The 27887-nt window shown below is 42.7% G+C and overlaps 1 protein-coding gene across 3 annotated transcripts in view; it reads left to right on the forward strand.

Annotated features, from left to right (window-relative positions):
- Positions 1–27887, forward strand: part of DOP1A (DOP1 leucine zipper like protein A) — a 151957-nt gene that overhangs the window by 89691 nt on the left and 34379 nt on the right. For all 3 annotated transcript variants that reach the window (XM_073626865.1, XM_073626867.1, XM_073626866.1), the window contains 9 exons: positions 2472–2702; positions 4034–4655; positions 14910–15184; positions 15852–16004; positions 16549–16649; positions 17986–18242; positions 22038–24000; positions 25725–25836; positions 26841–27023. In XM_073626865.1, coding sequence (XP_073482966.1) covers positions 2472–2702; positions 4034–4655; positions 14910–15184; positions 15852–16004; positions 16549–16649; positions 17986–18242; positions 22038–24000; positions 25725–25836; positions 26841–27023 — 3897 coding nt within the window. The remainder of the gene's footprint in view (positions 1–2471; positions 2703–4033; positions 4656–14909; positions 15185–15851; positions 16005–16548; positions 16650–17985; positions 18243–22037; positions 24001–25724; positions 25837–26840; positions 27024–27887) is intronic.

Below are 27887 nucleotides of genomic sequence, written 5' to 3' on the forward strand. Positions count from 1 at the left end.
GTAAGTGTATGTCTCCTTGGGCTAGTGGAGCCGCTGGAGTTCGCTAAGGCAACACGCACTTTAAGTATCCTTCTTTTTTATGCAAGAAAGGCCAAAGTTCTTGATGGAAGTCTGCTGGACCTCCTACCTTGTCATTATGGAAGCAGTCAGTCAATGCTGTGATATCTCTCTATAAAGCAACATACCTATCCTGTGGCTGTCCCAAGAAATATGAAAAGGTTTGGCATTTGTGGACAGACTCTGACTCTACGGTAGACGATCAGACCTTAGTAGACCAATCTAGTTAAACTCCCTACAGATATACATGGCTCTACATGAAGTTGGGATCTATGCCTAGGTTATGTGAGTGGTTGGGTAGGCCCCTACAGATAGTGTACCAATATTTCTCATTACTCTTATAGTGTCCAGTTCTGATAGCTGGAAGGGGAAGACGGTCCTCCAAAAAGCATTATTCCATATCATTATCCTGTCAACTGTAACCTGGGCAGTATATGTTTAAATGTTTAGACCTTTGTGATAACTGGTTAGTTGGTAAGTAAAGTTGAGAGTTGTATCTTTTTAGGCACATGGCTTTGTGCACCATTTGACCGGGTTATGCCCCACTGGCGCTGTTTTGTATCTATAACTCAAAGTTTTTCAATAAAAAGAATTTACAAAAAAAAAAAGGCAGTGCTGGAAAATAATGGTGGTGGTGGCCATACAAAATATTGACACTTTAGGCCCAATTTGGACACTTTCACTTAGGAGCGTTCTTACTTTTGTTGCCAGCGGTTTAGACATTAATGGCTGTGTGTTGAGTTATTTTGAGTGTACAGCAAATTTACACTGTTATACAAGCTGTACACTCACTACTTGAAAAGATATAATAAAATATTTACAAAAATGTGAGGGGTGTACTCACTTTTGTGAGATACTGTATGTAAGGGTTTACAACCACTTTAAACAAATACTCTTTGAATAAAAGAGACTTGTGTAATCTAGCTTGAATCTTGGTACCATTATGTTTTCTCCTCTGATCGGTGCAGTAATCCAGTATGAAGCAATTCCTGCATTTGACCTCTGTGCAGGAGTTTCCTGTAATGAAGACCAGTCACTGCTGCTCTATCCTTGTGAAGGGTGTCTGGTCTTAGATCAGCCCTGCGTGTAGTTGTCTGCAGGCAGCATGTAGTGGGTGGACTTGCCGTACAGTGATGTTGTGACCACTACATTTACAAATTAAATATCTGGATTTGCAAAGGAATTAGGTACACATGTCATGGATTTAAATCCTTTGTGGCTATTGAGAAATATATTTAAACAAAAGTATTTGTGCCAGGAGCTTAGGTTTAATGAGGTATTCTACTCAAAACCAAAAATGTAACATATTGCAGCTTACCAATAATTAAAGTGTTTGTAAAGTCTCGTACTTCCCTCCTCTGTGCAGTTGGTTTTGCATAGAGCAGCCCAGATCCTCCTCTTCTCGGGTCCCCCTTCGCTGCTCCTAGCCCCTCCCTCCTGTCGAGTGCCCCCACAGCAAGCAGCTTGCTGTGGGGGCACCCGAGCCAGCTGCAGCTCCCTGTGTCCATTCAGACACGGATCTGCTGTTCGGCCCGCACCCTCTCTCTCTCCTGATTGGCTGACTTTGACAGCTGCGGAAGCCAATGGTGCCGCTGCTGTCTCAGCTAATCAGAAAGGAGAGTCCCGGACGGCCGAGGGAATTGTGGACATTGCCGGACAGAAATGGGGCTCAGGTAAGTATTAGGGGGCTTAAGGGGGGGGGGGGGGGGGCTGCTACACAGAAGGCTTTTTATTCTAATGCGTAGAATGCATTAAGATAAAAAACCTTCTGCCTCTACAACTCCTTAAATGTGGTGGCTGCATTAGTTTTCTTCTTTTAGGTTTTTTCCCCTCTGTTTTCACCTAGTGATCTTGCCAGTAACACACCTCCTGTATTAGCGTGTGCCCACTCTTGATGAAGGAGCACAGGTGTACCTTTGCACAGCAGAATTGTTAATCTGGGAGAGGGGAGTGTTAGATGCACTAGCGGATTGAAGCCAAACTAGAGCTAACACTGCAGTTACAGCAGTTTTTTTTTTGCTTTTGGAATAAAGGATCATAAATGATCATTGTAAGCACCCCTGTCAGTGTTAAATGGTTTGTCTCACCCCTCTAACCGCCACATTTGCAAGAGAGCTTCTTTTTGTGAAAAACAACAGACTTACTAGCCAGATCACAAAGTTAAAATAAAAGAAAAAGGCCTAAAAAAGAATCCCATCTAAGAATTGGAGCTGCAATAATATAATTGTTTGCTTTTTGGTTTAATATGTCTTTAACGTAGACGTATTCCCTTAGAAATGCACCTTAAAATCGTGCATTTGCAACCTTTCCTAAGAGGCTATTTTCTTTCAGCAAGGTAAACATGAATGTGATGCAGTATTGATATTGTCTATGAGAATAACCATACTGTGACTGCTCTTTTTTTCTTTGTTTAGGAGACGTATATTGAAATACAGACAGAGCATTTGCCTCAGCTGCTCCTTCGAATGATCTCTGCACTAACCAGTCATCTTCAAACTCTGGATCTCAAAGAACTGACTGATTCGCTTAGACTTTGCTCAAAAATTCTCAGCAAGGTCCAGCCTCCTCTCTTGTCTGCAAGCCCAGGAGGTACTGTTCAGCTCCCTGGTGGGTATTGCTCCAGTAAAGAGAAAGAAGAGAGAAAGGTAAATAAAGTAAAAGTAATATTAAAGGCATTCTTTTTAAATAACAAACATGTTATACTTGCCTGCTCTGTGCAGTGGTTTTGCACAGAGCAGCCCCAATCCTCCTCTTCTCAGGTCCTCCGTCAATGTTCCTGGCCCCTCCCTCCTGCTGCGTGCCCTAGAGCAAGCAGCTTGCAATGGGGGCACCAAGGCAAGCTCGCTCCCCAGCTGCAGCCCAGCCCTCTCTCTCCTCATTGGCTCACTGGCTGTTTTTGACAGCAGCTGGAACCAATGTTTCAGACAATGAGGAGGGAGAGTCCCCGTAGAGCCGAGGCTCTCGTACACATCGCTATAGGAAGACTGGGCTCAGGTAGGTATTAGGGGGGCTGCTGGCTGCACACAGAAGGTTTTTTTACCTTCATGCATAGAATGCATGAAGGTAAAAAATCTTGAGCCTTTAGAACCACTTTAAAGTGAACTGTTACGTTTAGTGTTTTGCAAAAAATTGCTCCTGTCTAATGCTTCTTAGAATTCACAAAAATATATTTCCTATCCATGGCCAGTTTTTAGCAGTCAGGGCAAAGAAGTGTTCAAAGTTTGACATTGAAGAGGAGTCCAAAGAATATTAAGGCTGCCGGTCAAGAAGTGCAAATCTGTCTGGAGCCTAGCAAACGCGTTCAGCATCTCTCTTGCTACACAATGTTATGACTATCATAGCAGCATTACTTTTTGCTTTAAAGTGGAGCTCCGCCCAAAAGAGGGGTAGCTCCGTTTATTTGCTTCCTCCCCCCCTCCGCTGCCATTATTGGCACCCATTGGGGGGGAGGTAGCGGGTACCTGTTTTTGATGGGTACCCATTACCACTCCTGGATGATCTCACCGCAACGAGGTTTCCCGGAAGTTCAGCCCCCTTCCTTCCACTGCCTCCAGGCCATTCAGAAAGCGCAGTGCGCTTTGCACATGCGCATTAAGTAACCGGCTGTAAAGCCGCAGGGCTTCACTGATGGTTAACCTTACAAGGAATGGTGGCGGCAGCACCCAAGTGCCAATTGAAAAATCTGCAGGATCCCTGGACAGGTACGTGTCCTAATATTAAAATTATTTGTATTTGCTGACTCTTAATTTTTTTTTTTTGGGTGGGGGGTCTGGAGCTCTGCTTTAAGTTTAGATTTTTTGGATCAAATTGAGGATGGGAATCAGCTTCCCCTCTAGTCTTTTATATAGTGATTCCTAGGAACCTCAAAAAACCCTTGAAGTCTGCTAAACGTTAGGTATTTTTATTAAGTCAGAATTGTATTTTTGTGGTTGGTTTCTAATGTCTGTTATTTACTGACCTTGTGTTTACTTCTTAGCTGTCTCCTGTCACTCCTGAAAATCCTGGGGATGTCTTTGAAGATGGCGAGAATCCCCCAAGCAGTCGCTCATCAGAGAGTGGATTTACAGAGTTTGTGCAGTACCAAGCTGATAAGACTGATGATATTGACAGGGCTCTGATCGATGGGCAGGGTGTAGCTGGTCTCCCCTTGGGTAGCACTTCTTCAGAAACTGAAACGGCTTCCACTGTTGGGTCTGAGGAGACAGTGGTACAGCACCCTTCCAAATGTACACAGGGAGCAGCTCCACGTAATATAAAGGGAACACAAAAAACTGCAATGCAATGCTGCTTGGAATATTTTCAGCAGTTCCTTACAAGATTTATCACTCTATATATTATTCCCAAGAGCCCAACATCCCAAAACGCTGCTATAGATTTTCAAGGAGAACCCATTGGAGCTCATACAGATAGTGCTAAATGGGAGATGTCCACATCAGAAAACGGTAAAGAAAAGCAAACTGTCAAACCAGTTTCACCAAAAGAATACCGTCCTGCCTTCATTGCTGCATGTCAGCTGTTCCTTGAATGTTCCAGTTTCCCAGTTTACATTGCAGAGTGCAGCCATCCTTCAGACATTCATTCAGAGAAGGTAGATGGAGGTAAGGTGCTTGAGCGAAAAAAGTATAAAACACATACTGTATATTTACACTTATGCATCACAAACCTGGATATGTTAACTTCTTTACCCACTTGCCAACCCACCGCAGTACATATACTGCGGCATGGTGGTTCGTACAAGCACCGCAACTTACCTATACGTTGCAGCTTTTTCTTCCGGGTACAGGGCGCATGCGCCCCCGACCGCTGAATCTGCTGTGTTTGAAAACAACGGACCTTAGTATGCCCCGGCCAATGATTCATGGTAGGACTTGCTGATTGGCTGTGTCCAATCACAGCCCAGAGCCCTGTGTTGACAATCAACACGCAGCTCTGTACAGAGGGAACAATCTCTCTGTTTCTTCTCCCTGCAGAGTATTTATTTTAGTAAAAATCAGCACACATTACACATTGTTTGACACACATTTACCCTCTTGATCAGCTGAGATGTTAACCCCTTCCTGGTCAGTGTCAATAGTACAGTGGCCGTGTACATTATAAGCACTGATTACTGTATTCATGTCACTGGTATTGTCAATGTCAGTTAGTTCCCACTCAGCGTCAGTTGGTGTCAGATTTTCCCGCCACACTATCACAGTCCCACTATAAGTCGCTGATTACTGCCATTAGTAGTATAAAAAAAAATTTACATTAAAATTACAGTATATACAGTATCTCACAAAATTGAGTACACCCCCCACATTTTTGTAAATATTTTATTATATCTTTTCATGTGACAACACTGAAGAAATTACACTTTGCTACAATATAAAATAGTGAGTGTACAGCTTGTATAACAGTGTAAATTTGCTGTCCCCTCAAAATAACTCAACACACAGCCATTAATGTCTAAACCGCTGGGAACAAAAGTGAGTACACCCCTAAGTGAAAATGTCCAAATTGTGCCCAAAGTGTCAATATTTTGTGTGGCCACCATTATTTTCCAGCACTGCCTTAACCCTCTTGTGCATGGAGTTCACCAAAGCTTCACAGGTTGTCACTGGAGTCCTCTTCCACTCTTCCATTTCCTCCATGACGAAGAGAGGGGGGTCATGCTCTGCTTCAGTATGTCACAGTACATGTTGGCATTCATGGTTCCCTCAATGAACTGTAGCTCCCCAGTGCTGGCAGCACTCATGCAGCCCCAGACCATGACACTCCCACCACCATGCTTGACTGTAGGCAAGACACACATGTCTTTGTACTCCTCACCTGGTTGCCGTCACACATGCTTGACATCATCTGAACCAAATAAGTTTATTTTGGTCTCATCAGACCACAGGACATTGTTCCAGTAATCCATGTCTTTAGTCTGCTTGTCTTCAGCAAACTGTTTGCAGGCTTTCTTGTGAATCTTCTTTGGAAGAGACTTCCTTCTGGGACGACAGCCATGCAGACTAATTTGATGCAGTGCCGATGTATGATCTGAGCACTGACAGGCTGACCCCCCACCCCTTCAACCTCTGCAGCAATGCTGGCAGCACTCGTACGTCTATTTCACAAAGACAACCTCTGGATATGACGCTGAGCCCCTGCACTCAACTCCTTTGGTCGACCATGACGAGGCCTGTTCTGAGTGGAACCTGTCCTGTTAAACCGCTGTATGGTCTTGGCCACCATGCTACAGCTCAGTTTCAGGGTCTTGGCAATCTTCCTATAGCCTAGATCATCTTTATGTAGAGCAACAGTTCTTTTCTTTCTCGAACATCACGGGACACAGAGCCACAGTAATTACTGATGGGTTATATAGGTATCACTGGTGATTGGACACTGGCACACCCTATCAGGAAGTTCAACCCCCTATATAATCCCTCCCCCTTGCAGGGATACCTCAGTTTTTACGCCAGTGTCTTAGGTGATGGACGTGTAAAGATGTCCTGTGCTGAGCTCCAAAGGGAATATCCTAAGATCCTATACTGGGGCAAGCCAGGCGAACCGGATCCATTCAAAGTGTCTTTTCATGGCCGAATTGAATGGTACCCGGGCCTCGTGTCCGAAGAAACGAGGTTTTACCCGTAATGCTTCTCTTTTTAGAGAGCTGGACCCCTCATATCAGAAAATGGCTTTAAACTTCCTAATTTCTGGCGAGGTGCTTTACGGTCCCAGAACTGTTGGATCCCCCTACTGATGGGGGCCCCAGTCTCTGACGGTTTTTTCAAACGGAGCCCACCGTGAGAGGTGAAGATTGGGTCTGTGTAAACAGCACCCTGCGGCTGGATAAGGTAAGAGGAGATTCCACAGAATTTTTGAGTTCTAGTGGCTTTTCTCCTTTAAGGTAAATGCATGCTATGCCTATTGTGACCACCAGGGGCTGCCAAGAGCACAAACCTACACATGCTGACTCTGTCTCAGGTGTTGTAATCGCTGTTTATGTCCCAGCGTATCAAGCAGGCTGCAAACAGGTAAGGTGGAAAGGGGGATTTCTCATGTTTGAATGTTCCCCCCCAGGCTAGAGAGGGGCCACAGGGGTCTAGAAAGTGGTTATACCACCCGGGCTCTGCGGCCTAATGGCCACCATCTCTCAAGATCTTGTTACCAGCCTCCCTCCCTCCCCCCCCCCCCCCCCCATCCCCATCCCCAGGAGAGTCGGCAGCGCGGGAAGCGCTCGTTTTTTTCAAAACTCGAGGGGGGGGGCGGTAGAGGAGGGGGCGGGACGTCAGCACAGGTGCTTAGACTCCCACTCAGGCCAGCTGCAGGCTATTAGAGGCACTCTGTACAGGTGCACACAGCCTTCTGAGAGACACAGAGCTGACGGTCGCATGTAAGGTGGGACACAGGCATTCTCCTAGGCAGCATTTACTGAAGTAACACCAGACTGAGCATTGGGTAGCAAGGCTTTTAGCCAGACTACATCGCTCAGCGGGCAGTGTTCATTTGTATACCTCACACCTTGTTGCTTTGCACTATGGGTAGAAGAGGTTCAAGCACCCCAGGAACCAGAGACACTAGGGGATCTCGTTCAGGTTCTGTGGGCCCCCTGTCGGCAGCATCCTCCCCCCCCTAAAGATGGGCCAGGGACGGCTAGCCAGGGAGAGCCATCGGGGTCAGGGGCTACACCTGCTTCTGGCACTTCAGCCCCTGTATATATTACACAAGAGGTTTTTTCCTCAACCATTAATGGTCTAGAGGAAAGATTAATGGCCGTGATTACGTCTTCACTCAGTGGAAGAAAACGCACTAGGCTTTCCTCTGTTCCCCAAGACCCTCAGACAGAGGAGCTCTGGGATAAATGAGATGAATCCCTTTCAGAGGATCGGGATGGGATGGATGATTCCTCTTCGGAGGATTCAGGTGGAGAGGGACCCTCTGCGACTTCCCAAGAGGAGAAAGTCTTAGTGCAGATCCTCACTGGATTGGTCCGCTCCACATTTAAGTTGCCCATACCTGAAACTGCTAAAGAATCCTCTTCTGCTTTGGGGTCACTGAAACCTTTCCAAGCAGCACATGCTTTTCCTGTTCATACTTTACTTGAAAAGCTTATTTATTCTGAGTGGGATCACCCAGACAAACGTTTTTTTCCGCCGAGAAAGTTTTCAACACTTTATCCGATGGAAGAAAAGTTTATTAAAATGTGGGGAATACCGGCTATTGATGCCGCCATTTCCTCCGTAAATAATAGCCTGACTTGTCCTGTAGACAATGCTCAGATGCTCAGGGATCCTGTAGATAAAAGGATGGAATCCCTATTGAAGGATGTTTTCTCCTTAGCAGGATCAGTGGCCCAACCTGCAGTAGCAGCGATTGGAGTCTGTCAATACTTAAGAGACCATGTTAAGCAGGTCATCAAAGTATTACCTGAACAGCAGGCCCAGGGGTTTGCTAACCTTCCAGCGGCCTTATGCTTTGTGGTTGACGCCATTAGAGATTCTATCGTGTAAACCTCCCGTCTTTCACTGGGGTTGGTGCATATACGTAGAATCCTATGATTGAAAAATTGGTCAGCCAAAGCACCATGTAAGAAGCTACTGGCTGGGTTTCCATTTCGTGGTGCAAGGTTGTTTGGAGAGGACTTGGATAACTATATCAAGAGAATCTCTTGTGGGAAAAGCACTCTCTTACCTGTCAAGAAGAAGAGTAAGCGTCCCTCTTTCAAACTGACTCTTTCCCCAGCGCCGGGGGCTTCAGCCTCCAGGCAGTCTCGACGGCCGCCTCCATCGGGGTCCAGAGACAAGAGTCAACCCCAGGGACAAAAGAAGTCCTGGGGAAAGAAGCCTACTAGGCAAAACACTAAGACCTCTGCATGAGGGGGCGCCCCCGCTCACTCGAGTGGGGGGAAGACTGCGACAGTTCTCAGAGCTCTGGCACGAGGACTTCCAGGACAGATGGGTAGTCTCAACGGTAACCTTAGGGTACAAGCTGGAGTTTCAGGAATTCCCTTCTCCTCGGTTCCTCAGATCAAATGTTCCCAGAGACCCAGAGAAGAAGCAGTCGCTCCTTCTAGCGTTAGAGCGACTTTTGTCGCAGGAGGTCATTATGATAGTTCCCGCAAAGGACCAGGGATTGGGCTTCTATTCCAACCTTTTTACGGTCCAAAAGCCAAATGGGGATGTCAGGCCCATTTTGGACTTAAGGGATCTGAACCGATTCCTAAGGATTCAATCCTTCCGCATGGAATCAATTCGAACAGTAGTTCCCACCCTGCAGGGAGGAGAATTTCTGGCATCAATAGACATCAGAGATGCATATCTGCATGTGCCCATTTTTCCTGCTCATCAGAAGTTTCTGCGCTTCGAGGTAGGAGGGCGCCATTTCCAGTTTGTGGCTCTGCCTTTCGGGATAGCCACTGCACCTCGAGTGTTCACAAAGATCTTGGCTCCTCCTCTGGCCAGATTAAGGGCTCAGGGTATAGCTGTCATAGCATACCTAGACGACCTGCTCTTGATAGACCGGTCGGTAGCCTCTTTGAATGGAAACTTGAGGACCACGGTCAGGTATCTAGAACACCTAGGTTGGATCCTCAACTTAGAAAAGTCTTTCCTAAAACCAGTAAGAAGACTGGAGTATTTAGGTCTGATTATAGATACAAGCCAGGAGAAAATATTTCTACCCCAGGCAAAGATCACTGCTTTGAGAGAGCTGATTCTGACAGTAAGGACCAAGAAGGGTCCCTCAGTCCGCCTTTGTATGAGGCTACTAGGGAAGATGGTGTCTTCATTCGAAGCAGTTCCCTATGCTCAGTTTCACTCAAGAATGCTGCAACACAGTATTCTGTCGACCTGGAACAAGAAGGTTCAGGCATTAGACTTTCCGATGCACCTGTCGCATGCGGTGCGTCAGAGCCTCAATTGGTGGCTCATACCCGAAAACCTGCAGAAGGGGAAATCCTTTCTACCGGTTACCTGGACGGTGGTAACAACAGATGCCAGTCTGTCAGGTTGGGGAGCAGTTCTGGAACAGGCTGCGGTCCAAGGGGTATGGTCCAAGACAGAGAGGACCTTACCCATCAACATTCTGGAGATCCGGGCGATACATCTAGCTCTAAAAGCCTGGACTATCAGGCTACAGGGTTGTCCGGTCAGGATCCAGTCCGACAATGCCACAGCAGTGGCTTATGTCAATCATCAGGGAGGCACCCGGAGCCGAGCTGCTCAAAAAGAGGTGAACCAGATCTTAGTCTGGGCAGAGATGCATGTGCCATGCATATCGGCAGTTTTCATCCCAGGAATAGAGAATTGGCAGGCGGACTATCTAAGTCGCCAGCAGTTACTTCCAGGGGAATGGTCTCTGCATCCCGACGTCTTTTGGGCCATATGCCAAAGATGGGGGGTTCCAGATGTAGATCTCTTTGCATCCCGATTCAACAAAAAGATAGACAGATTTGTGGCAAGGACAAAAGATCCTCTTGCATGCGGGACGGATGCGTTGGTGATTCCGTGGCATCGGTTCTCACTGATTTACGCATTCCTGCCTATTCTGCTACTACCACGACTCCTTCGCAGGATCAGGCAGGAAAGGAAGTCGGTACTTCTGGTGGCCCCCGCTTGGCCCAGAAGGACTTGGTATGCAGAAATAGTAAGGATGACGGTGGGTTCCCCGTGGACCCTACCGGTACGCCCAGACCTGTTATCTCAGGGTCCAGCGTTCCATCCTGCCTTACAAACGCTAAATTTGACGGTTTGGCTATTGAGACCCACGTTCTGAAGAGTCGTGGGCTCTCAGGTCCTGTCATATCTACCTTGATTAATGCAAGGAAGACAGCTTCCAGGATGATCTATCATAGAGTCTGGAAGGCTTATATAACCTGGTGTGAATCCAGAGGTTGGCATCCCAGGAAATATGTCATAGGTAGAATCCTTGATTTTCTACAGATGGGATTAGAGATGAAGCTGGCCTTGAGTACCATCAAGGGCCAGGTTTCTGCTTTATCAGTATTATTTCAGCGGCCACTTGCTTCACATTCTTTGGTCCGAAACTTTATGCAGGGGGTGATGCGTCTTAATCCTCCGGTTAAAGCGCCCCTAAACCCCTGGGACTTGAATTTGGTCCTGGCTGTGTTACAGAAACAGCCTTTTGAACCAATAAGTCAGATTCCTTTGGTCTTGTTGACAAGGAAATTAATTTTTCTGGTGGCCATCTCTTCTGCTAGAAGAGTATCAGAATAAGCAGCTCTTTCCTGTAAGGAGCCTTATTTGATTATACACAAGGATAGAGTGGTACTACGCCCTCATCCTAGTTTTTTACCGAAGGTGGTTTCTGATATTCATTTAAACCAAGACATTGTTCTACCTTCCTTTTTTCCAGATCCCTGTTCTCCGGAAGAGAGATCTCTACATTCGTTGGATGTAGTAAGAGCAGTTAAGGCCTATCTAGGGGCAACTACTCAGATCCGCAAGACGGATGTTTTGTTTGTGCTGCCAGAGGGTCCCAATAGAGGACAGGCAGCGTCAAAAGCTACCATTTCTAAATGGATTCGACAGTTGATCATTCAAGCTTACGGTTTGAAACAGAAGATTCCTCCGTTTCAGATCAGGGCACATTCCACAAGGGCTATTGGTGCTTCTTGGGCAGTGCATCACCGGGCCTCTATGGCTCAAATCTGCAAGGCCGCAACCTGGTCTTCAGTTCATACATTCACCAGATTCTATCAGGTGGATGTGAGAAGGCATGAGGATATCGCCTTTGGGCGTAGTGTGCTGCAGGCAGCGGTACAGGGTCCTCAGGTCTGATTGCACCCTACTTGGTCGTGGTTCCCCCCACTCAGGTAGCATTGCTCTGGGACATCCCATCAGTAATTACTGTGGCTCTGTGTCCCGTGATGTTCGAGAAAGAAAATAGGATTTTTTAAAACAGCTTACCTGTAAAATCCTTTTCTTTCGAAGGACATCACGGGACACAGAGGTCCCGCCCCTCTTCTAATACACTATATTGCTTGGCTACAAAACTGAGGTATCCCTGCAAGGGGGAGGGATTATATAGGGGGTTGAACTTCCTGATAGGGTGTGCCAGTGTCCAATCACCAGTGATACCTATATAACCCATCAGTAATTACTGTGGCTCTGTGTCCCGTGATTTCCTTCGAAAGAAAAGGATTTTACAGATAAGCTGTTTTAAAAAATCCTATTTTTTCAGATCCTCAGAGAGTTCTTTGCCATGAGGTGCCATGTTGACCAGTATGAGAGTGAGAGCGATAACACCAAATTTAACACACCTGCCAACAATAACGAGTCACATGACAATGGGGAGGGAAAATGGCTAATTGAGCCCAATTTGGACATATTTTCACTTAGGGGTGTACTCACTTTTGTTGCCATTGGTTTAGACATCAATGGCTGTGTGTTGAGATATTTTGAGGGGACAGCAAATTTACACTGTTATACAAGCTGTACACTGTAATAAAGTGTAATTTCTTTATTGTTGTCACATGAAAATTTATAATAAAATGTTTACAAAAATGTGAGGGGTGTACTCATTTTTGTGAGATACTGTATACTTACATTTGTAGACACTATAACTTTCGCACAAACCAATAGTATCCACTTATTGATATTATTTTTTTATTTATTTTTTTTACCAAACACATGTAGCAGAATACATTTGGTATTATTTTTATAATAGAAAATATTGTTTGTGGTGATCAAATACCACTAATAGAAAGCTCTATTTATGTGAAAAAAAATGATAGAAATTTCATCCAGGTAAAGTGTTGCATGACTATGCAATTGCCATACCACATCAGCTCCGGAAGGCTTACCCACCCCCACTTCATGACCAGGCCATTTTTTGCGATACAGGACTGTGTTACTTTAACTGACAACTCTGCGGTTGTGCGACACTGTACCCAAATAACAAATTTTGTCCTTTTTTCCCACAAATAGAGCTTTCTTTTGATGGAATTAGATCACCTCTGCGTTTTTCATTTTTTGCGCTATAAACAAAAAGGACCTACAATTTTGAAACAAAAAACAATCTTTTTTTACTTTCTGCTGTAAAACATACCCAATAAAAAATATAAAAAATCTAATTTCTTTATCATTTTAGGCCAATATGTGTTCTGCTTCATATTTTTGGTATAAAAAATCCCAATAAGCGTATATTGACTTGTTTGCGCAAAAGTTATAATATCTACAAACTATGAGATATTTTTATTTATTTATTTTATTTGGTTTTTTTTTACTAATAATGTCGGCGATCAGCGACTTATAGCGGGAACAAATCGGACACCTAACTGACACTTTTTGCAGACCAGTGACACTAATACAGTGTTCAGTGCTAAAAAATATGCACTGTTACTGTACTAATGACAATGGCAGGGAAGGGGTTAACATCAGGGAGCGATCAAAGGGTTAATTGTATGCCTAAATTGTGCTTACTAACTGTGGGGGAGGTGCTTTGACTGAGGGGAGGGCAAAGATCCGCGTTCCTGCTTAGCAGAAACACAGGATCAGTACCTTCCCCTCTGACGGAACGACAATCTGCCTTGTTTACACAGGCAGACTGCTGTTCTGCTTGTGTCCCGATCGATCGGCGGGTACCGGTGGACATCGAGTTCTGCCGGACCCACTGTTTGGCTCCCGCTGTGTCTAATCACATCAAGAGGGGGTCGCTGTTGGCACACGTGCCCCAGACCCTGGAAGTGCAGAATCATGTAACAGTACGTGATTCTGCGCAGAGTGGCCGCCCCACCGTAGTGGGCGGTCGGGAACAGTACGTGATTCTGCGCAGAGTGGCCGCCCCACCGTAGTGGGCGGTCGGGAACCGGTTAAAGTAGCTCAGTGCCGAATAGCAAAAAATGCTCTGGTCATGAAGGGGGTAAAATCTTCTGGTGCTCAAGTGGTTAATTTAGCCATTGTACACAGCCATCGGTTTCATATGCAGTACTGTTCATCATGAGTTTCCACTCCCCAAGCCCTACTAACACAGAAAGAAATTGTATCAACTTCAGAAAAGCTTGACTAAAGAAAGAGTATAGTTAAAAAAAAATAACACTTTTGAATTTTGTAGTCAAATAATGTATGGGCCATAATACCTAACAGCTGACCTGGTAAAGCCATTGTTCAGTGCAAAATGTTTTGCACAATTTCACTGTGAAGAGATTATAATTTTGAAACGGCAGACTAAAGCTGGTCATTTTGCTTGAACAAACAAATTAATTTCTAACCGTGTATGTGGTTTTCGTTCAGTAAAGTCCATTCTTGCCAAAATCGAATGTTAAAAGCACTTACGAATGACATTGGCAAAGTCATTGAATGCACTGAGAATTTTTGTACAAATGTTCATAGTGTTCGTTGGAAAATATACTATTTATAGCAGCTTAAGGGTATTGGCATCACCCTTGAAAGTTATCCCCTATGATTGAAAGTTTTGTTAGATGACCTGCCGATTGCGGAGATGTACACTATTGTCATGTACTGTATGATGGAAAATAGATCTCCTTAGGTTTTCATGGAATCCCGTTATATGTTGTTATGCAAGGCTTTAACACTATTTGAGATGTACGCATTATATTATCTATAGAAAGACGAGATGGCACATTTCATAAAAGTCTCACTCTTCTAGGCTTCCAGGCGTTATATGGCACATGACTGCTACCAATAAAACCAGTGGTGCTGAAAACTGGTATACAAATAGAGAAATCCTTGCTCATTGAGACCAATCAGATCTTTGTTTCATATGAAAAGTGATTGGCTGGTATGACATTGCCAACAGTTCCACTCTTTCATCTGGTGTAGTATACCTAGTTAGTGCCAGTCAAGCACTATAACATGTGTTTAAAATACATTTTATGATTTTTTTTTTTGCTTTTTTTTTTTAACCAGACTGTGAGAAGGTTCAACCACCTGTGTGGCTGCAGACCCTCATGAACGCCTGCAGTGCAGCAGTAGACTTCAGTATTCAGAGCGTGGCCATATCTCTAGTGATGGACCTGGTTGGCCTGACCCAGTCTGTGGCCGTGGAGGCTGGAGAAACAGCAAATGGCCTGGAGTCCTCTCAACCGTTAAGTCCAAATCAAGGGCGTGTTTCTGTTGTTATTCATCCTCCTCTTACTGAAGGCAATTTGAGATACATGGCAGAGAAGACTGATTTCTTCAAGGTAGGGAGATTTTCACTAGAATTTTTACCCATCACATAGTGGTCACCTCTTTTCTTTATTCTTGATATTTGTGCTATTGTCCATAATCATTTTCTCTGTGCTTACGTGGGGTAAATGGTCAAGAACGTATATATAATATATATCAGGGGTTTCCAAACTTTCTAAAGAAAGGGCCAGTTTACTGCCCCTCAGGGGGGAGGCGGCAAACTGTGCCCAGTGGGAGTAAACCATGCCTGATCTTCTGTATAAGGGGGAGAAATAGTTGGGGTCAGTGGAAGGAATTATGCCACATTGTTGGTGTCAGTGGTAGCAATAATGCCCCATTGTTGGTGTCAATGGCAGCAATAATGCCCCATGGTGGTGTCAGTGGCAGGGATTATGCCCCATGGTGGTGTCAGTGGCAGGAATTATGCCCCATTTTGGTGTCAGTGGCAGGAATTATGCCCCATTGTTGGTGTCAGTGGCAGGAACAATGTCTCAAGGGTGGGATAAAGGCAAGCAAAGGGCCGCAGCTTGGTGACCACCGATATATATAAACACAAAACTTTGTACTGAAAAATATTTTAGACATTAAATCTAATAAAATGTGATATATGACTGCTATGTACAGAAAAAGTGCTATCCAAATTTCAACAAATCCTATATGACATTTTTTTTTTTTTTTAAGAATGTGGCACTGACGCTCTGGGAACAATTAGGAGATCGGACTCCTCAACACCATCAAAGAAGTGTGGAACTTTTCTATCAGCTCCACAATCTCGTCCCTACCTCCAGTATATGTGAGGATGTTATTAGCCAGCAATTGACCAACAAAGACAAGGTATCGCTACAACTGCAATGTACACAACAAGAAAGGGGGGGGGCGATCTTCTTTACATTTATACAACTGTATAAAGAATATTTTATTCCTTTAAAGAAAGTTTATTTCAGATGAGTGGGGGGTGTTGAATGTGACTTGGGAGTTTAGTATACTGAGACTTGACCGCTGCTTAGCTGTATGTATAGGGGGGCAGGTCATGTGATACAACCTTGTGTTTTGATCTTGTCTTCTCTAAAAACTTGCTTCTAGTAACGTATTATAGGCTTTTCAGCATCTATGGTGTGTATGAATTCTGGGCAACCAGAGCAAGAGTAGACACTGGATCTGTGCTTTAAAACCTGGATCTGGGAATGGCAGTATATTATGGTACGCTGTAGTTTGCAAGTATGGTGGGATTAGATTTATATTTTTATTGTTTGTGAGATTCATTTATAACAATTACAATGACATAATGCATTCTGGCTCTGCCCATTTTCATTGGCACTAGAATTACTGGGATACAGCTAGTGACTTTAATGATAAAGATGATGTTACATTATTCCAGAAAATCAGGATGGAAGCTCATGGGCGATTTTCAGTCCTGTGGCACCTCACCAGAAATCTTCATGTGAACAAGTCTTCATCCTATGGGCGCACATTTGACAGGTAGCATTTAATTTCTTCCTTACTCCAGAAATGAAATTAAATCACTTTGAAATAACAAGATAAACCTAGTTTATAGTAGTTATAAATAACAGAGATGTTGACGCAAACCCAAAATGTGTTTTTCTCGATAGTGGAAAAAGCAGAGAATGAAATAGACTGTTTTATTCTGTTTTAAGCTAAAGGAACCATAAATAGTTTTTTTTAGATACGGTTGGAGTTTCTCAATCTTTAAGAAGCCACAGAGTGGTGCAGACTGAATTGGCGTTAGGTGGATCAGTCTTTTAGCTATGTGACTTCAGAAAGTATTATTGCGCTGACACCGCCAAAGTTTGTTACCTATATAAAATGAAATAGTCAGTATTTGAACTTGAGAAATGTATGACTAAAGCATGTTATGCCAACTTTTTTTTTATAGCTGAATATCCTTTTACTTTTAAAATGTTTATGAAGTTCACATTACATAAAAAAGATGAGCAGTGTGTCAATGCTAAAGTGGTTATAAACCCTTACATATACCCAGTAAAGTGGCTGGCCTCAGGTGATACACAATGATGAAACAATTCCTCCTACATAAGTTGTACCTGTTTATCTATAGCTTTCTTTAAGAATTTACACAGGATTTCTCAGCTCTGAAAAGCAGGGGGCATAGAGCTGAAGTTACATCAGTGAGAAGAGCTCTGAGAGCTGATTGAAGGAAAGGGACATGCCCCCCCTTCACAAATCACACAGGAAGAGAGCTTTGGTTGTCAATCAGCTGGAGCTCCCTCCCCTGGCACATTTTTTTTCTCTTGGTGTCAGGAAGTACACCTTATAGAGGGATATGCTTTGTTCATATTTCATGTCTGAGGTTTACAACCACTTTAACATACAATTTTGGTGCAAATCAATTGTTTATGTAATGAAGAAGATTCATAAACAGAAATATTCCATGATAAAAGATGTGCTGACAACACAAAAAGACAAGATATACATTATGTATTGTTGGGTATTTACTATTTATTTCAGGGGGGCTGCAAAATAACTCAACATCAATTAATTTTGAAAAATCCATTTCTCTTTAGCCTTGTCAATATTTATGAGCAGGTTTTAGTGAAACTACAGGTAGTGTTTTATGCTTCCAAAATATATGCAATTTTACTGCAGAACGATGTACAAGCAACGTTCTAAATGTACACTATGATGTTATCACAATACTAACAATTTTTTTTCCTACTTTGTATTGGTTTAACTGGATGGACTGGTGTGTTTTTTTTTTTTGTTTTTTTTTTTGTTTTTTTTTTTTTAACCAGACTACGTAACTATATGCCTTTATAGATGTAAATCTCTTACCTTACAGGTCTTTATTCATCATGCTGGATAGTCTGAGCAGCTTAGATGGCTGCACCTCCTCTGTGGGTCAGGCCTGGTTACATCAAGTGCTACAGAGACATGACATAGCAAGAGTCCTGGAACCACTTCTCCTTTTACTCCTCCATCCAAAAACCCAGCGTGTGTCTGTACAGCGAGTCCAGGCGGAGAGACACTGGAGTAAATCCATGAGGCATTTTGAAGAAAACAGGAAAATATTTACCAAGACATGTAATAGTAGTAATGGTATGGAATATTATATAATTTGCTGTGGCATAATAATTGTTCATGTAATAGTATGGAATATTATATACGGTAATTTGTGGTGGTATAATAATTGTTCATGCAACAGGAGTAATGTTATAAAATATTATAATATTAATAATTATCAATGTTATTATTGTTAATATTATTTGTAACCAGTACAGTTAAATGTTTTATTAGCTCACATGTTGGTTCATGAGCCACAGAGAAATACTATGATCTGGTCCAAAAAGAAAAAAAAAAAAGAATAAGCCTGTTCAGGTATGAAAATACATAGCATATCAGCGCTTTGAAATTAAATCGACCAATCTCAAAAATAGACCCTATCTATGACCATAAATCCTATAACCTCTTTAAACACTTCTGCGCTACATACCTACAATTTTGTTTAACATAGGTTTCTTTCACACGGCCGTAAAAAAAATGCATATACAAGTGTTTTTTTCTTACTGATGTAAATGCAACTGCATTGTTTTCAATGGATCCATTCACACAGATGCGTAAACATGAGCTGCTTTTAGATCCATACCACAGAATCCAAAAATCTGCATGTAAGAACATGCACTTCACGTGCTTATGCATATAAACGCATGTATACGTGTTTGGAAGTGCGTAAATTAAGTCTAAATAAAGGGAAAGAATAAATGATCATGACAACAAATTATGTATGCATATTCATTCTTACGCATTTAAACACATCTTTACACAAGTATTTTATTGATCCTTTCCGCATGGAACTTTTCTCCTAGAAAACGCGTCTCACTACATCAGTAATATTTTTTACGATCGTGTTAATGAAGTCTTATGCCCTGTATACATGATAGGATTTTCCTACGGAAAATGTGTGATAGGACCTTGTTGTTGGAAATTCCGACCGTGTGTAGGCTCCATCACACAATTTCCATAGGAATTTCCGTCACACAAAATTTGAGAGCTGCTTCTCAAATTTTCTGACAACAAAATCCGTTGTCGGAAATTCAGATCGTGTGTACACAATTCCGACGCACAAAGTTCCACGCATGCTCGGAATCGAGAAGAGCAGCACTGGCTATTGAAGTGCATTTTTCTCGGCTCGTCTTTCGTGTTGTACGTCACTGCGTTCTTGACGTTCGGAATTTCTGACCAACTTTGTGTGATCGTGTGTATGCAAGACAAGTTTGAGCCAACATCCGTCGGAAAAAAAACATGGGTTTTGTTGTTGGGAAAATCCTATCGTACAGGGCATTAGAGTTATGAATAAAATAACATGTGAAACCACACTATGGCTCATTCATGAAATGTCACTCGGCATGTGCTGTGAAGTCTCAACCCTCTTTTCTCCTTAATGTCAGGACTGATGTGCACACCCTTCTACAAAAACACACTCTGGAAAGATCAGTTGTTTCTAGTGATAGCACATTTAATAAGCAGGCGCTGTATGTGATTCTTCCTGATGCATGTTTTTTAAATTAGTAATTTATACATTTGGAGTGAATGTGATGGGAACTGCTTTATAAATAAACCCCATATGCCCCGTACACACGATCGCACATTCTGACAACCAAATACGTGTTTTTTTTCCGACGGATGTTGGCTCAAATTTGTCTTGCATACACACGGTCACACAAATGTTGTCGGAAATTCCGAACGTCAAGAACGTGGTGACGTACAACACCTACGATAAGCCAAGAAAAATTAAGTTCAATAGCCAATGCGGCTCTTCTGCTTGGTTCCGAGCATGCGTGTAACTTTGTGCGTCGGAATTGTGTACACACAATCGGAATTTACAGCAACGGATTTTGTTGTCGGAAAATTTGAGATCCAGATCTCAAATTTTGTTTGTTGGAAATTCTGACGGAAAATGTCCGATTGAGCCTACACACGGTCGGAATTTCCGACAACAAGCTCCCATCGAACATTTCCTGTCGGAAAATCTGACCGTGTGTACGGGACATTAAGCTTAAATTATTATAATTTTCAGGCTTAAATGATTTATATTTACCCCATATTTAACTTTGTTTAGTTGGTCTCAGGATGGTGTTTTTTATGTGTACTTTCAGAATATCTTCACAGTAAATGCTTTACGAATTTTACCATAACTGAATTGAAAGCTGAACAGCTTTTACCTTTCAGTTCATCTGTATTTTTGTCCATTCAGGTCTGAGGTTTACACAGCTCTTCCACACATCCCAGTCTTGCCTGACAAGGGAGATGAGTTGACCTTTCACTGCTACATTCTACTTTCACTTACAAGTCTCCTTCCACTTCTTCCCTGTGACTGGCCAGTGAAAGAAGCAGCAGCAAACTGAAGAGCTCATCTACCTTGCCCTCTACTTTTTCCTCATATCAACATGCCCATTGCTCTACAGAACAACTAACGTTATTCTTGTGCTGCTTCACCTTCTAGCAGTCTGAGCTCTGCACTGCAGGCACTGCAAAAGATTGATGCCAAGTTAAATTCTGTTTTTTACAGTGCTTTTGGTGCCTATTATTTTTGTGGCAATAACATGGCATGGGCGGATTTCTGCTAGTCACAGGCTGTGTCATGCCCCTCCAGCCTGTGTCTTAGAATAAGAGGAAGCTGAAGCCACCAATAATCTACATGTTTTATCGGTATTGCCTCAGTTTAAGGTATATTCTAGGGTAGGGGTGGGTACCATCATCCATATATCATAGAAATGGGTGCCTTGGGTCACCTCAGAAGTGCCCCTGGAAAGCAAGAAAAGGGTTTGGACTATCTCGGTACCTCAAGGACATAAACAAAAGTATGTATAATTTGTATAAAAAAAAGTTTAATAGTATATAGAATATAAAAACATGGTGGAGCAAAACCACATTGACCGAATTAATACAGTTGATAGTTACAGCCTTACATGCTGCTTCAAACAATTGTACAGACGATAGGATGAAAATAAAACCCATGGTTGAGGTGGGGTGTAAAGTATGATGCGTCTTGGCAAATGTCCTTTTACTAGTTTTGCTGCAAAAGCTGCTTCTTCAGAAAAAGCCAGTTATAAGCATCTAATAAAATAAATTGCAGATGTAGTTCAAACCATCCTTAGCTTTTGCTGCAAAACTAGTAAAGGACATTTGCCAAGACATTATTATACTTTACACCCCACCTCAACCTTGGGGGTCATTTTCATCCTATTGTCTGTACAATTGTTTGAAGCAGCACGTAAGGCTGTAACTATCAACTGTATTAATTCTGTCAATGTGGTTTTGTTCCACCGTGTTTTTATATTCTATATACTATTAAACTGTTTTTATACAAATTATACATACTTTTGCTTATGTCCTTGAGGTACCAAGATAGTCCAAACCCTTTTCTCGCTTTCCAGGGGCACTTCTGAGGTGACCCCAGGCACCCAATAATCTACATGTAATATCCTGTTCCAATTTTGTTTAGCTGGTTTGTGGGCATTGAGGTGGAGGGATGAAGTGGGCTGCCATTTACCACTGTGTGTATACACCCACATGTGTGACTGTATAGTCACATGGTCTGCTCAGATGTGATAGGGAGGAAATGCTCAGTATAGAAACTCACTGAAAGCTGAGCATGTGCACACTTGCCACCACAGCTGCAAAATCCCTAGCTGACTTACAGACTTGGATAGAAGGGGGAGATAAAGAGCAAGCAGGACCAACCAGTTTTTTTTCGTAGAATACAGAAAATGTATCTCATTGTGGAACAGCATGTAATACACCATTTATTGATAGTTTTTTTAGGATGTGGGTTTAGTGACACGTTTAAGTCCTGTATGCTTTTTTAAATATTTTCTCTTTAACACATTACAGCTTTCTCAAATACACCCATCTCTTTTGGGATGACAACAATCAAGTCAGCTCTTATGGAGGAGATGGAAAATTTTAGTCTTACAGTCAACCCTCTCAGTGACCGACTGTCCCTTCTGAGCACCAGCAGTGAAACCATCCCAATGGTGGTATCAGACTTTGATCTCCCAGACCAGCATATAGAAATCCTACAGAGCTCGGACTCTGGTGGTTCTCAGTCTTCAGCAGGAGAAGAAGTAGATGCTGAAAGTTTAACTGCTCAAGATAACTGTCCAATCTCCAGAGAGGACTCTGTAGATGAGATTGTTCAACAAGTAATTTCTGATTTGATAGGCACAGTTCTTAAAAATGTTGGTGAGGATCCTGAGTTGAATTATTCATGTAATGATCAGATTGACACCTCTAGCAAGATAAAAGTATTTAGTGACTCAGGTAGTGCCACCAATAATGAGGATGAAATGGCTCAAAGGACTGAAATTAATTCTTCAGCTAGAGACCCACCCAACTTTCTCTCGGTGTCTGCAGACTCTGGTATTGAAAGTTTGGCAAATGCAATTACCAGAAACTTGTCTTCTCCTTCGATCTTGCATCATCAGAACCTCAGTGACTTTAATGGTGATATGATTGAAAGACAGAGCAGGAAAAGAACTCACAGCAGCATCCAGTTTCATTTCAAAGGAAAAGTGTCAGACAAGGATGCAGTTAACAAAGAGGGGAATAAAGCAACAGGAACAAAGCCTAAAGTCAAAATATCCAGAAGAAAAGATGATGACAAGAAAAAGGCCCAGAATGAGAAGACAAAGCAGACAAATGTTTTTTTCGGTGAGGGTTTGGACCTGGAGAACTGGTACAGTTGTGGAGAGGGGGAAATCTCTGAAATTGAAAGTGATGTGGGCTCTCCTGGTATAGGGAAATCACCACATTTCAATATCCACCCCCTTTACCAGCATGTGCTTTTGTATCTCCAGCTTTACGACTCCTCAAGGACATTGTATGCTCTGTCTGCAATAAAAGCCATATTAAAAACATGTCCAACAGTCTTTGTCAGTGCTATTTCCACCACCAGTGTTAATAACGCATACACGCCACAGCTGTCTCTGCTTCAGAATCTCTTAGCAAGGCATCGGATCTCGGTCATGGGAAGAGACTTTTATAGCAATATCCCCCTGGATTCTAACCACAGTTTCCGGAGCTCCATGTATATAGAGATTCTTATTTCATTGTGTTTGTATTTTATGAGAAGTCACTATCCTGCACATATTAAGGTGTCTCAGCAAGATCTGGTGGGCAATCGCAACATGCAAATGTTGAGTATTGAGATTCTGACCCTGCTATTTACGGAGCTGGCCAAGGTGATAGAGAGCTCGGCTAAGGGTTTTGCTAGCTTCATCTCAGATCTGTTGTCCAAGTGCAAAGTTCAGAAGGTCATTCTCCACTGCTTACTGTCTTCAATCTTTAGCGCCCAAAAGTGGCATAGTGAACGCATGGCTGAGAAGAACATAGTGGCCATCGAAGAAGGTTTTTCTGAGGACAGCCTCATTAACTTTTCAGAGGATGAACTTGATAATGGCAGCACATTACAGTCCCAGCTATTAAAGGTTCTCCAAGGCCTTATTGTTTTGGAACATCGTGTGTTAACCGTCCCAGAAGACAATGAAGGTGGCTTTGATTTTGTCATTACTGATCTGGAGCACATCAACCCTCAGCAGCCAATGACTTCTCTCCAGTACATGCACTCCCAGCCAATCACATGCCAGGGAATGTTCCTCTGTGCTGTGATTAGGGCTTTACACCAGCATTATACATGTAAAATGCACCTACAGTGGATTGGCCTCATCACGTCTACCTTGCCTTACATGGGGAAAGTCCTGCAGAAAGTGGTTGTTTCTGTGACTTTGCAGCTTTGTAGAAATCTAGATAACTTAATTCAGCAATACAAATATGAAACTGGGTTATCAGACAACAGGTAAGATTTTTGATCACTGTTAACATACCTGTCTTTTTTTTTTTTGTTTTGTAATGTTATTAAATAAAAAGCTGTTTTAAATGCAAAGGTGTTTAAATGGTGGCTTTACAAGAGGCTATAGTGTACTGGGCACTATTTTACTTCGGACCTTTTGCACTACAGCATTTCCTTACCAAACTGGAAATGCGTGAATCTAAAATCTTCTGCTTTCATCAAATTTCTCATTTCTTGAGGTCTTTGTGGCCTGAGGTATCGAACCCCTCTTCTTTTATTAAATATGAGACATGGTACATTAAAGACACAGGCTAAATAGGAAGTATATCTAGTATCTATGGGCTCCTACTCAGTACTTTGCATAAACTGCCTTACATGGCAGAGTGGGACAGAGACCTATCGGTTGACCTAGAACTTGGAGCAATGGTACAACCTTCTTCCGTCTTCCTTTTCGAGGAATTTTGAATATTCCATTAATTGAAGGCAAGTGTTGACCAGATGCTACCTAGTTCCTTCCCGCATCGCAAAAATGTATCCTAGCTCCTCCTTTCAAATGTGCCATATGGGGCACAATGGATAACGTCTGGTGGGTGTGCCCTAATGCCCCATATACACACGGTCGTATTTTCCGATGGAAAATGTCCGATCGGAGCGTGTTGTCGGAAATTCCGACCGTGTGTGGGCCCCATCGGACATTTTCCATCGGATTTTCCGACACAAAGTTTGAGAGCAGGCTATAAAATTTTCCGACAACAAAATCCGTTGTCGGAAATTCCGATCGTGTGTACACAAATCCGACGGACAAAGTGCCACGCATGCTCAGAATAAATAAAGAGATGAAAGCTATTGGCCACTGCCCCGTTTATAGTCCCGACGTACGTGTCTTACGTCACCGCGTTTAGAGCGATCGGATTTTCCGACAACTTTGTGTGACCGTGTGTATGCAAGACAAGTTTGAGCCAACGTCCGTCGGAAAAAATCCTAGGATTTTGTTGTCGGAATGTCCGAACAAAGTCCGACCGTGTGTACGGGGCATTAGAGCAATGGGTTTTGGATCAGGATTTTTTCCCTTCTTCGATGAGAAACAGGGCTACCTATCCAGCAACAGCCCCAAATAATATTATCTAATGAACCAGTTGCTAATGCCTCTCGCAGTACGCAGCGGATGATATTTTTAATTTTCCTTGCAGCTAAAATCTTGATAGTAGGAGCATGGAAAAAATCCTCTTTATGACAGGCCATGCACAAAATCTCCTGGATTATGATTCATGAGAAGATTGCCAGTACATTCAATGATATGGCAAAGCAACTGAAGTAGACTTGAGATCCTTGGGCCCAATATGTGCAAGTCCTGCGGACTCCTCCCCCCATTGTAGTATATCAGCTTTTTTTTTCTCTCCTTTCTCCTAGGTCTTTCTTCTCTTCTTTTTCATTTGTTGTAGGATAACAACCTGCTGGTCCCTATTATTCACAGGGATTTCTTAATATTGCGTTCATTATATGTGTAAGGAGATTCTGAGTATAATTTGATCTTCACTGAGACGCTATATACACTATTGTGATTCTCCTTTCAAATCTTGTCTACATTCTGTATGGTGACCCTTCTTTTGAGTTATCGATGTCATGCTTGCTCTGTTGTATTGTACTATATGCCACTTTGCTTAATTAATAAAAATATTGAAGGGAAAAGGCTGGTTAAAATATGTCTTTGCTATATTTATATATTATAGGCCCTTATGGATAGCATCCTCCATACCTCCGGACATGATCCTGACCCTTCTTGAGGGCATCACAACAATTATTCACTACTGCCTACTTGATCCATCGGGACAGTACCATCAGGTAAATGCAACCTAAGCTTTGCCTGTTGTCTTGGTATCTTCTGTTGCTACACTAATTTTAAATTACTTTCCATAAAGTTTTAAATAGGCGTTTAGTAAAAAAAAAAGAAAACTGTTCTGGTTAAAGTGGTTGTAAACACTTACATATACCCAGTCCCAGTGAAGTGATTGGCCTCAGTTGATTCACAGAGATGAAAAAAATCCTCCTACATAAGTTGTACCTGTTTATCTGCAGACCTCTCTTCTCTGCAGCTATAGTGCAGAATTTATACAGCTTGTCTAAAGCCGGCCATACATGGTGCAATTTTCTTTCCTTGATTCCCCCCTCAACACAGTCAGTGTTGAGGGGGGAATCCTTCCCACGGAGCTGTTGTGTTCTCCCTAGGGACCGAACGAGCTGAGATTCGGCTTAAGCCAGGGATCCTCAAACTACGGCCCTCCAGCTGTTGCAGAACTACACAAGGCATTGTAAAACTCTGACATTCACAGACATAACTAGGCATGATGGGCATTGTAGCTCCTGAACAACTGGAGGGCCGTAATTTGAAGACCCTTGGCTTAAGCTATCAAAAATCAGGGGGCGGGGAGCTGAATCTACACTCTATAGATCTCAGTGGGAAACGCTGTGAAAGCTAATGGGAAGGAAGGGACACACCCCCCCTTCACACAATACACAAGACCAGAGCTGAGACGGTCAAGCACAGGCTGTGTGCTGGAGCTCCCTCCCCTGTCACCTTTTTACCTCTTGGTGTCAGGAAAACTTATCAGAAGTGGCTCGTACAGATAGCAGAGGAAATGAGGCAGCAAGCAAAAATGACACTTGATGCTCTGGATTGAGACAAATACACACTATAGAGGATATGCTGTGTTCATATTTTATGGCTGAGGTGTACAACCACTTTTTATGTGTGAAGGTCTTTTTTTTTTTTTTTTTTTTTTTTAATCTTAGCTGAACTAAATATTTTTTGCACTTTTTTTTTTCCTTAACCTTGCCTTATATTGTAGCTATTGGTAAATGTAGATCAGAAACACCTTCTAGAAGCTCGCAGCGGAATCCTGTCCATACTCCATTTAATAATGTCATCAGTTACCTTGCTGTGGAGCATTCTTCATCAAGCAGACTCTTCTGAGAGAAACTTTACAGCTGCCGCTGCTTCTGTCACCACAGTCAATCTTGGCTCAACAAAGGTAATTTAAGATAGATCACTCAAAATATCCTTTTATTGGTGTTTTACAACTTGACGTCTGAGGAAGCTTGTTATGACATAGCAATCTACACAAGGCAAGGCTTTTTAGGAAAATCTGTTATCTTAGAAATGTAGAGAGCTGGTACATTTCAAGTATTATGGGATATGATAAAGGAAATTTTTTGAAATTGGTCTCTAATATATACAGTACATTGAGTGAAATCAAAAATAAAAAAAATAATTTACTGTGCTTCACTGCTCTTACCCTTCTGCAGCTCTAAAAAAAAATAGCTTGCTGTCAAATAGTTTCAAGAGTGCATAAGCCAACCAACCCATAAAGTCAACTTTGTGCCTGTATAAGGTGCCTATCTGTGGCACATTGTACCTGTCACCAGTGGCATCGTACAGATGGGCTTTGCTACCTCTGGTTGCAGTTCCTGATCCATGCTTAGTGTAATTTCCCTCATCTCCAAATGACATGAAATGCTCTACTCTCAATCACGGCAGTCCTGACTGCCTGTCTGAAAATAGAAAAGCATACCAAGGGTTCATCCAGTGCACCATTCCCAGCATACCTTCCAATTATTTTAACCACCTTCTGTCCGGCCACTGTACATTAACAACCAGACAGGAACAGCGCTGATGCAGGTGGATGTATATATACGTCCTCCTCCTACATCAGCTGCTCTTACGTGCTTTCTAGAGCATGCAGTGACATGATCTGTGGCCACTGTGACCGCCCCTGGTACAACATGACACAGTTACAGTAGTAAGCAAGGCTGTCATTCTTGTCTACTACTATGTACTCTCTGTGATTAGTCACAGTAATCACATGGTATCAGGGCCAATCACAGCGGGCCCTGAA

Source organism: Aquarana catesbeiana, linkage group LG04 (genome assembly GCF_042186555.1).
Source record: "Aquarana catesbeiana isolate 2022-GZ linkage group LG04, ASM4218655v1, whole genome shotgun sequence".
Taxonomy (NCBI): Eukaryota; Metazoa; Chordata; class Amphibia; order Anura; family Ranidae; genus Aquarana; species Aquarana catesbeiana.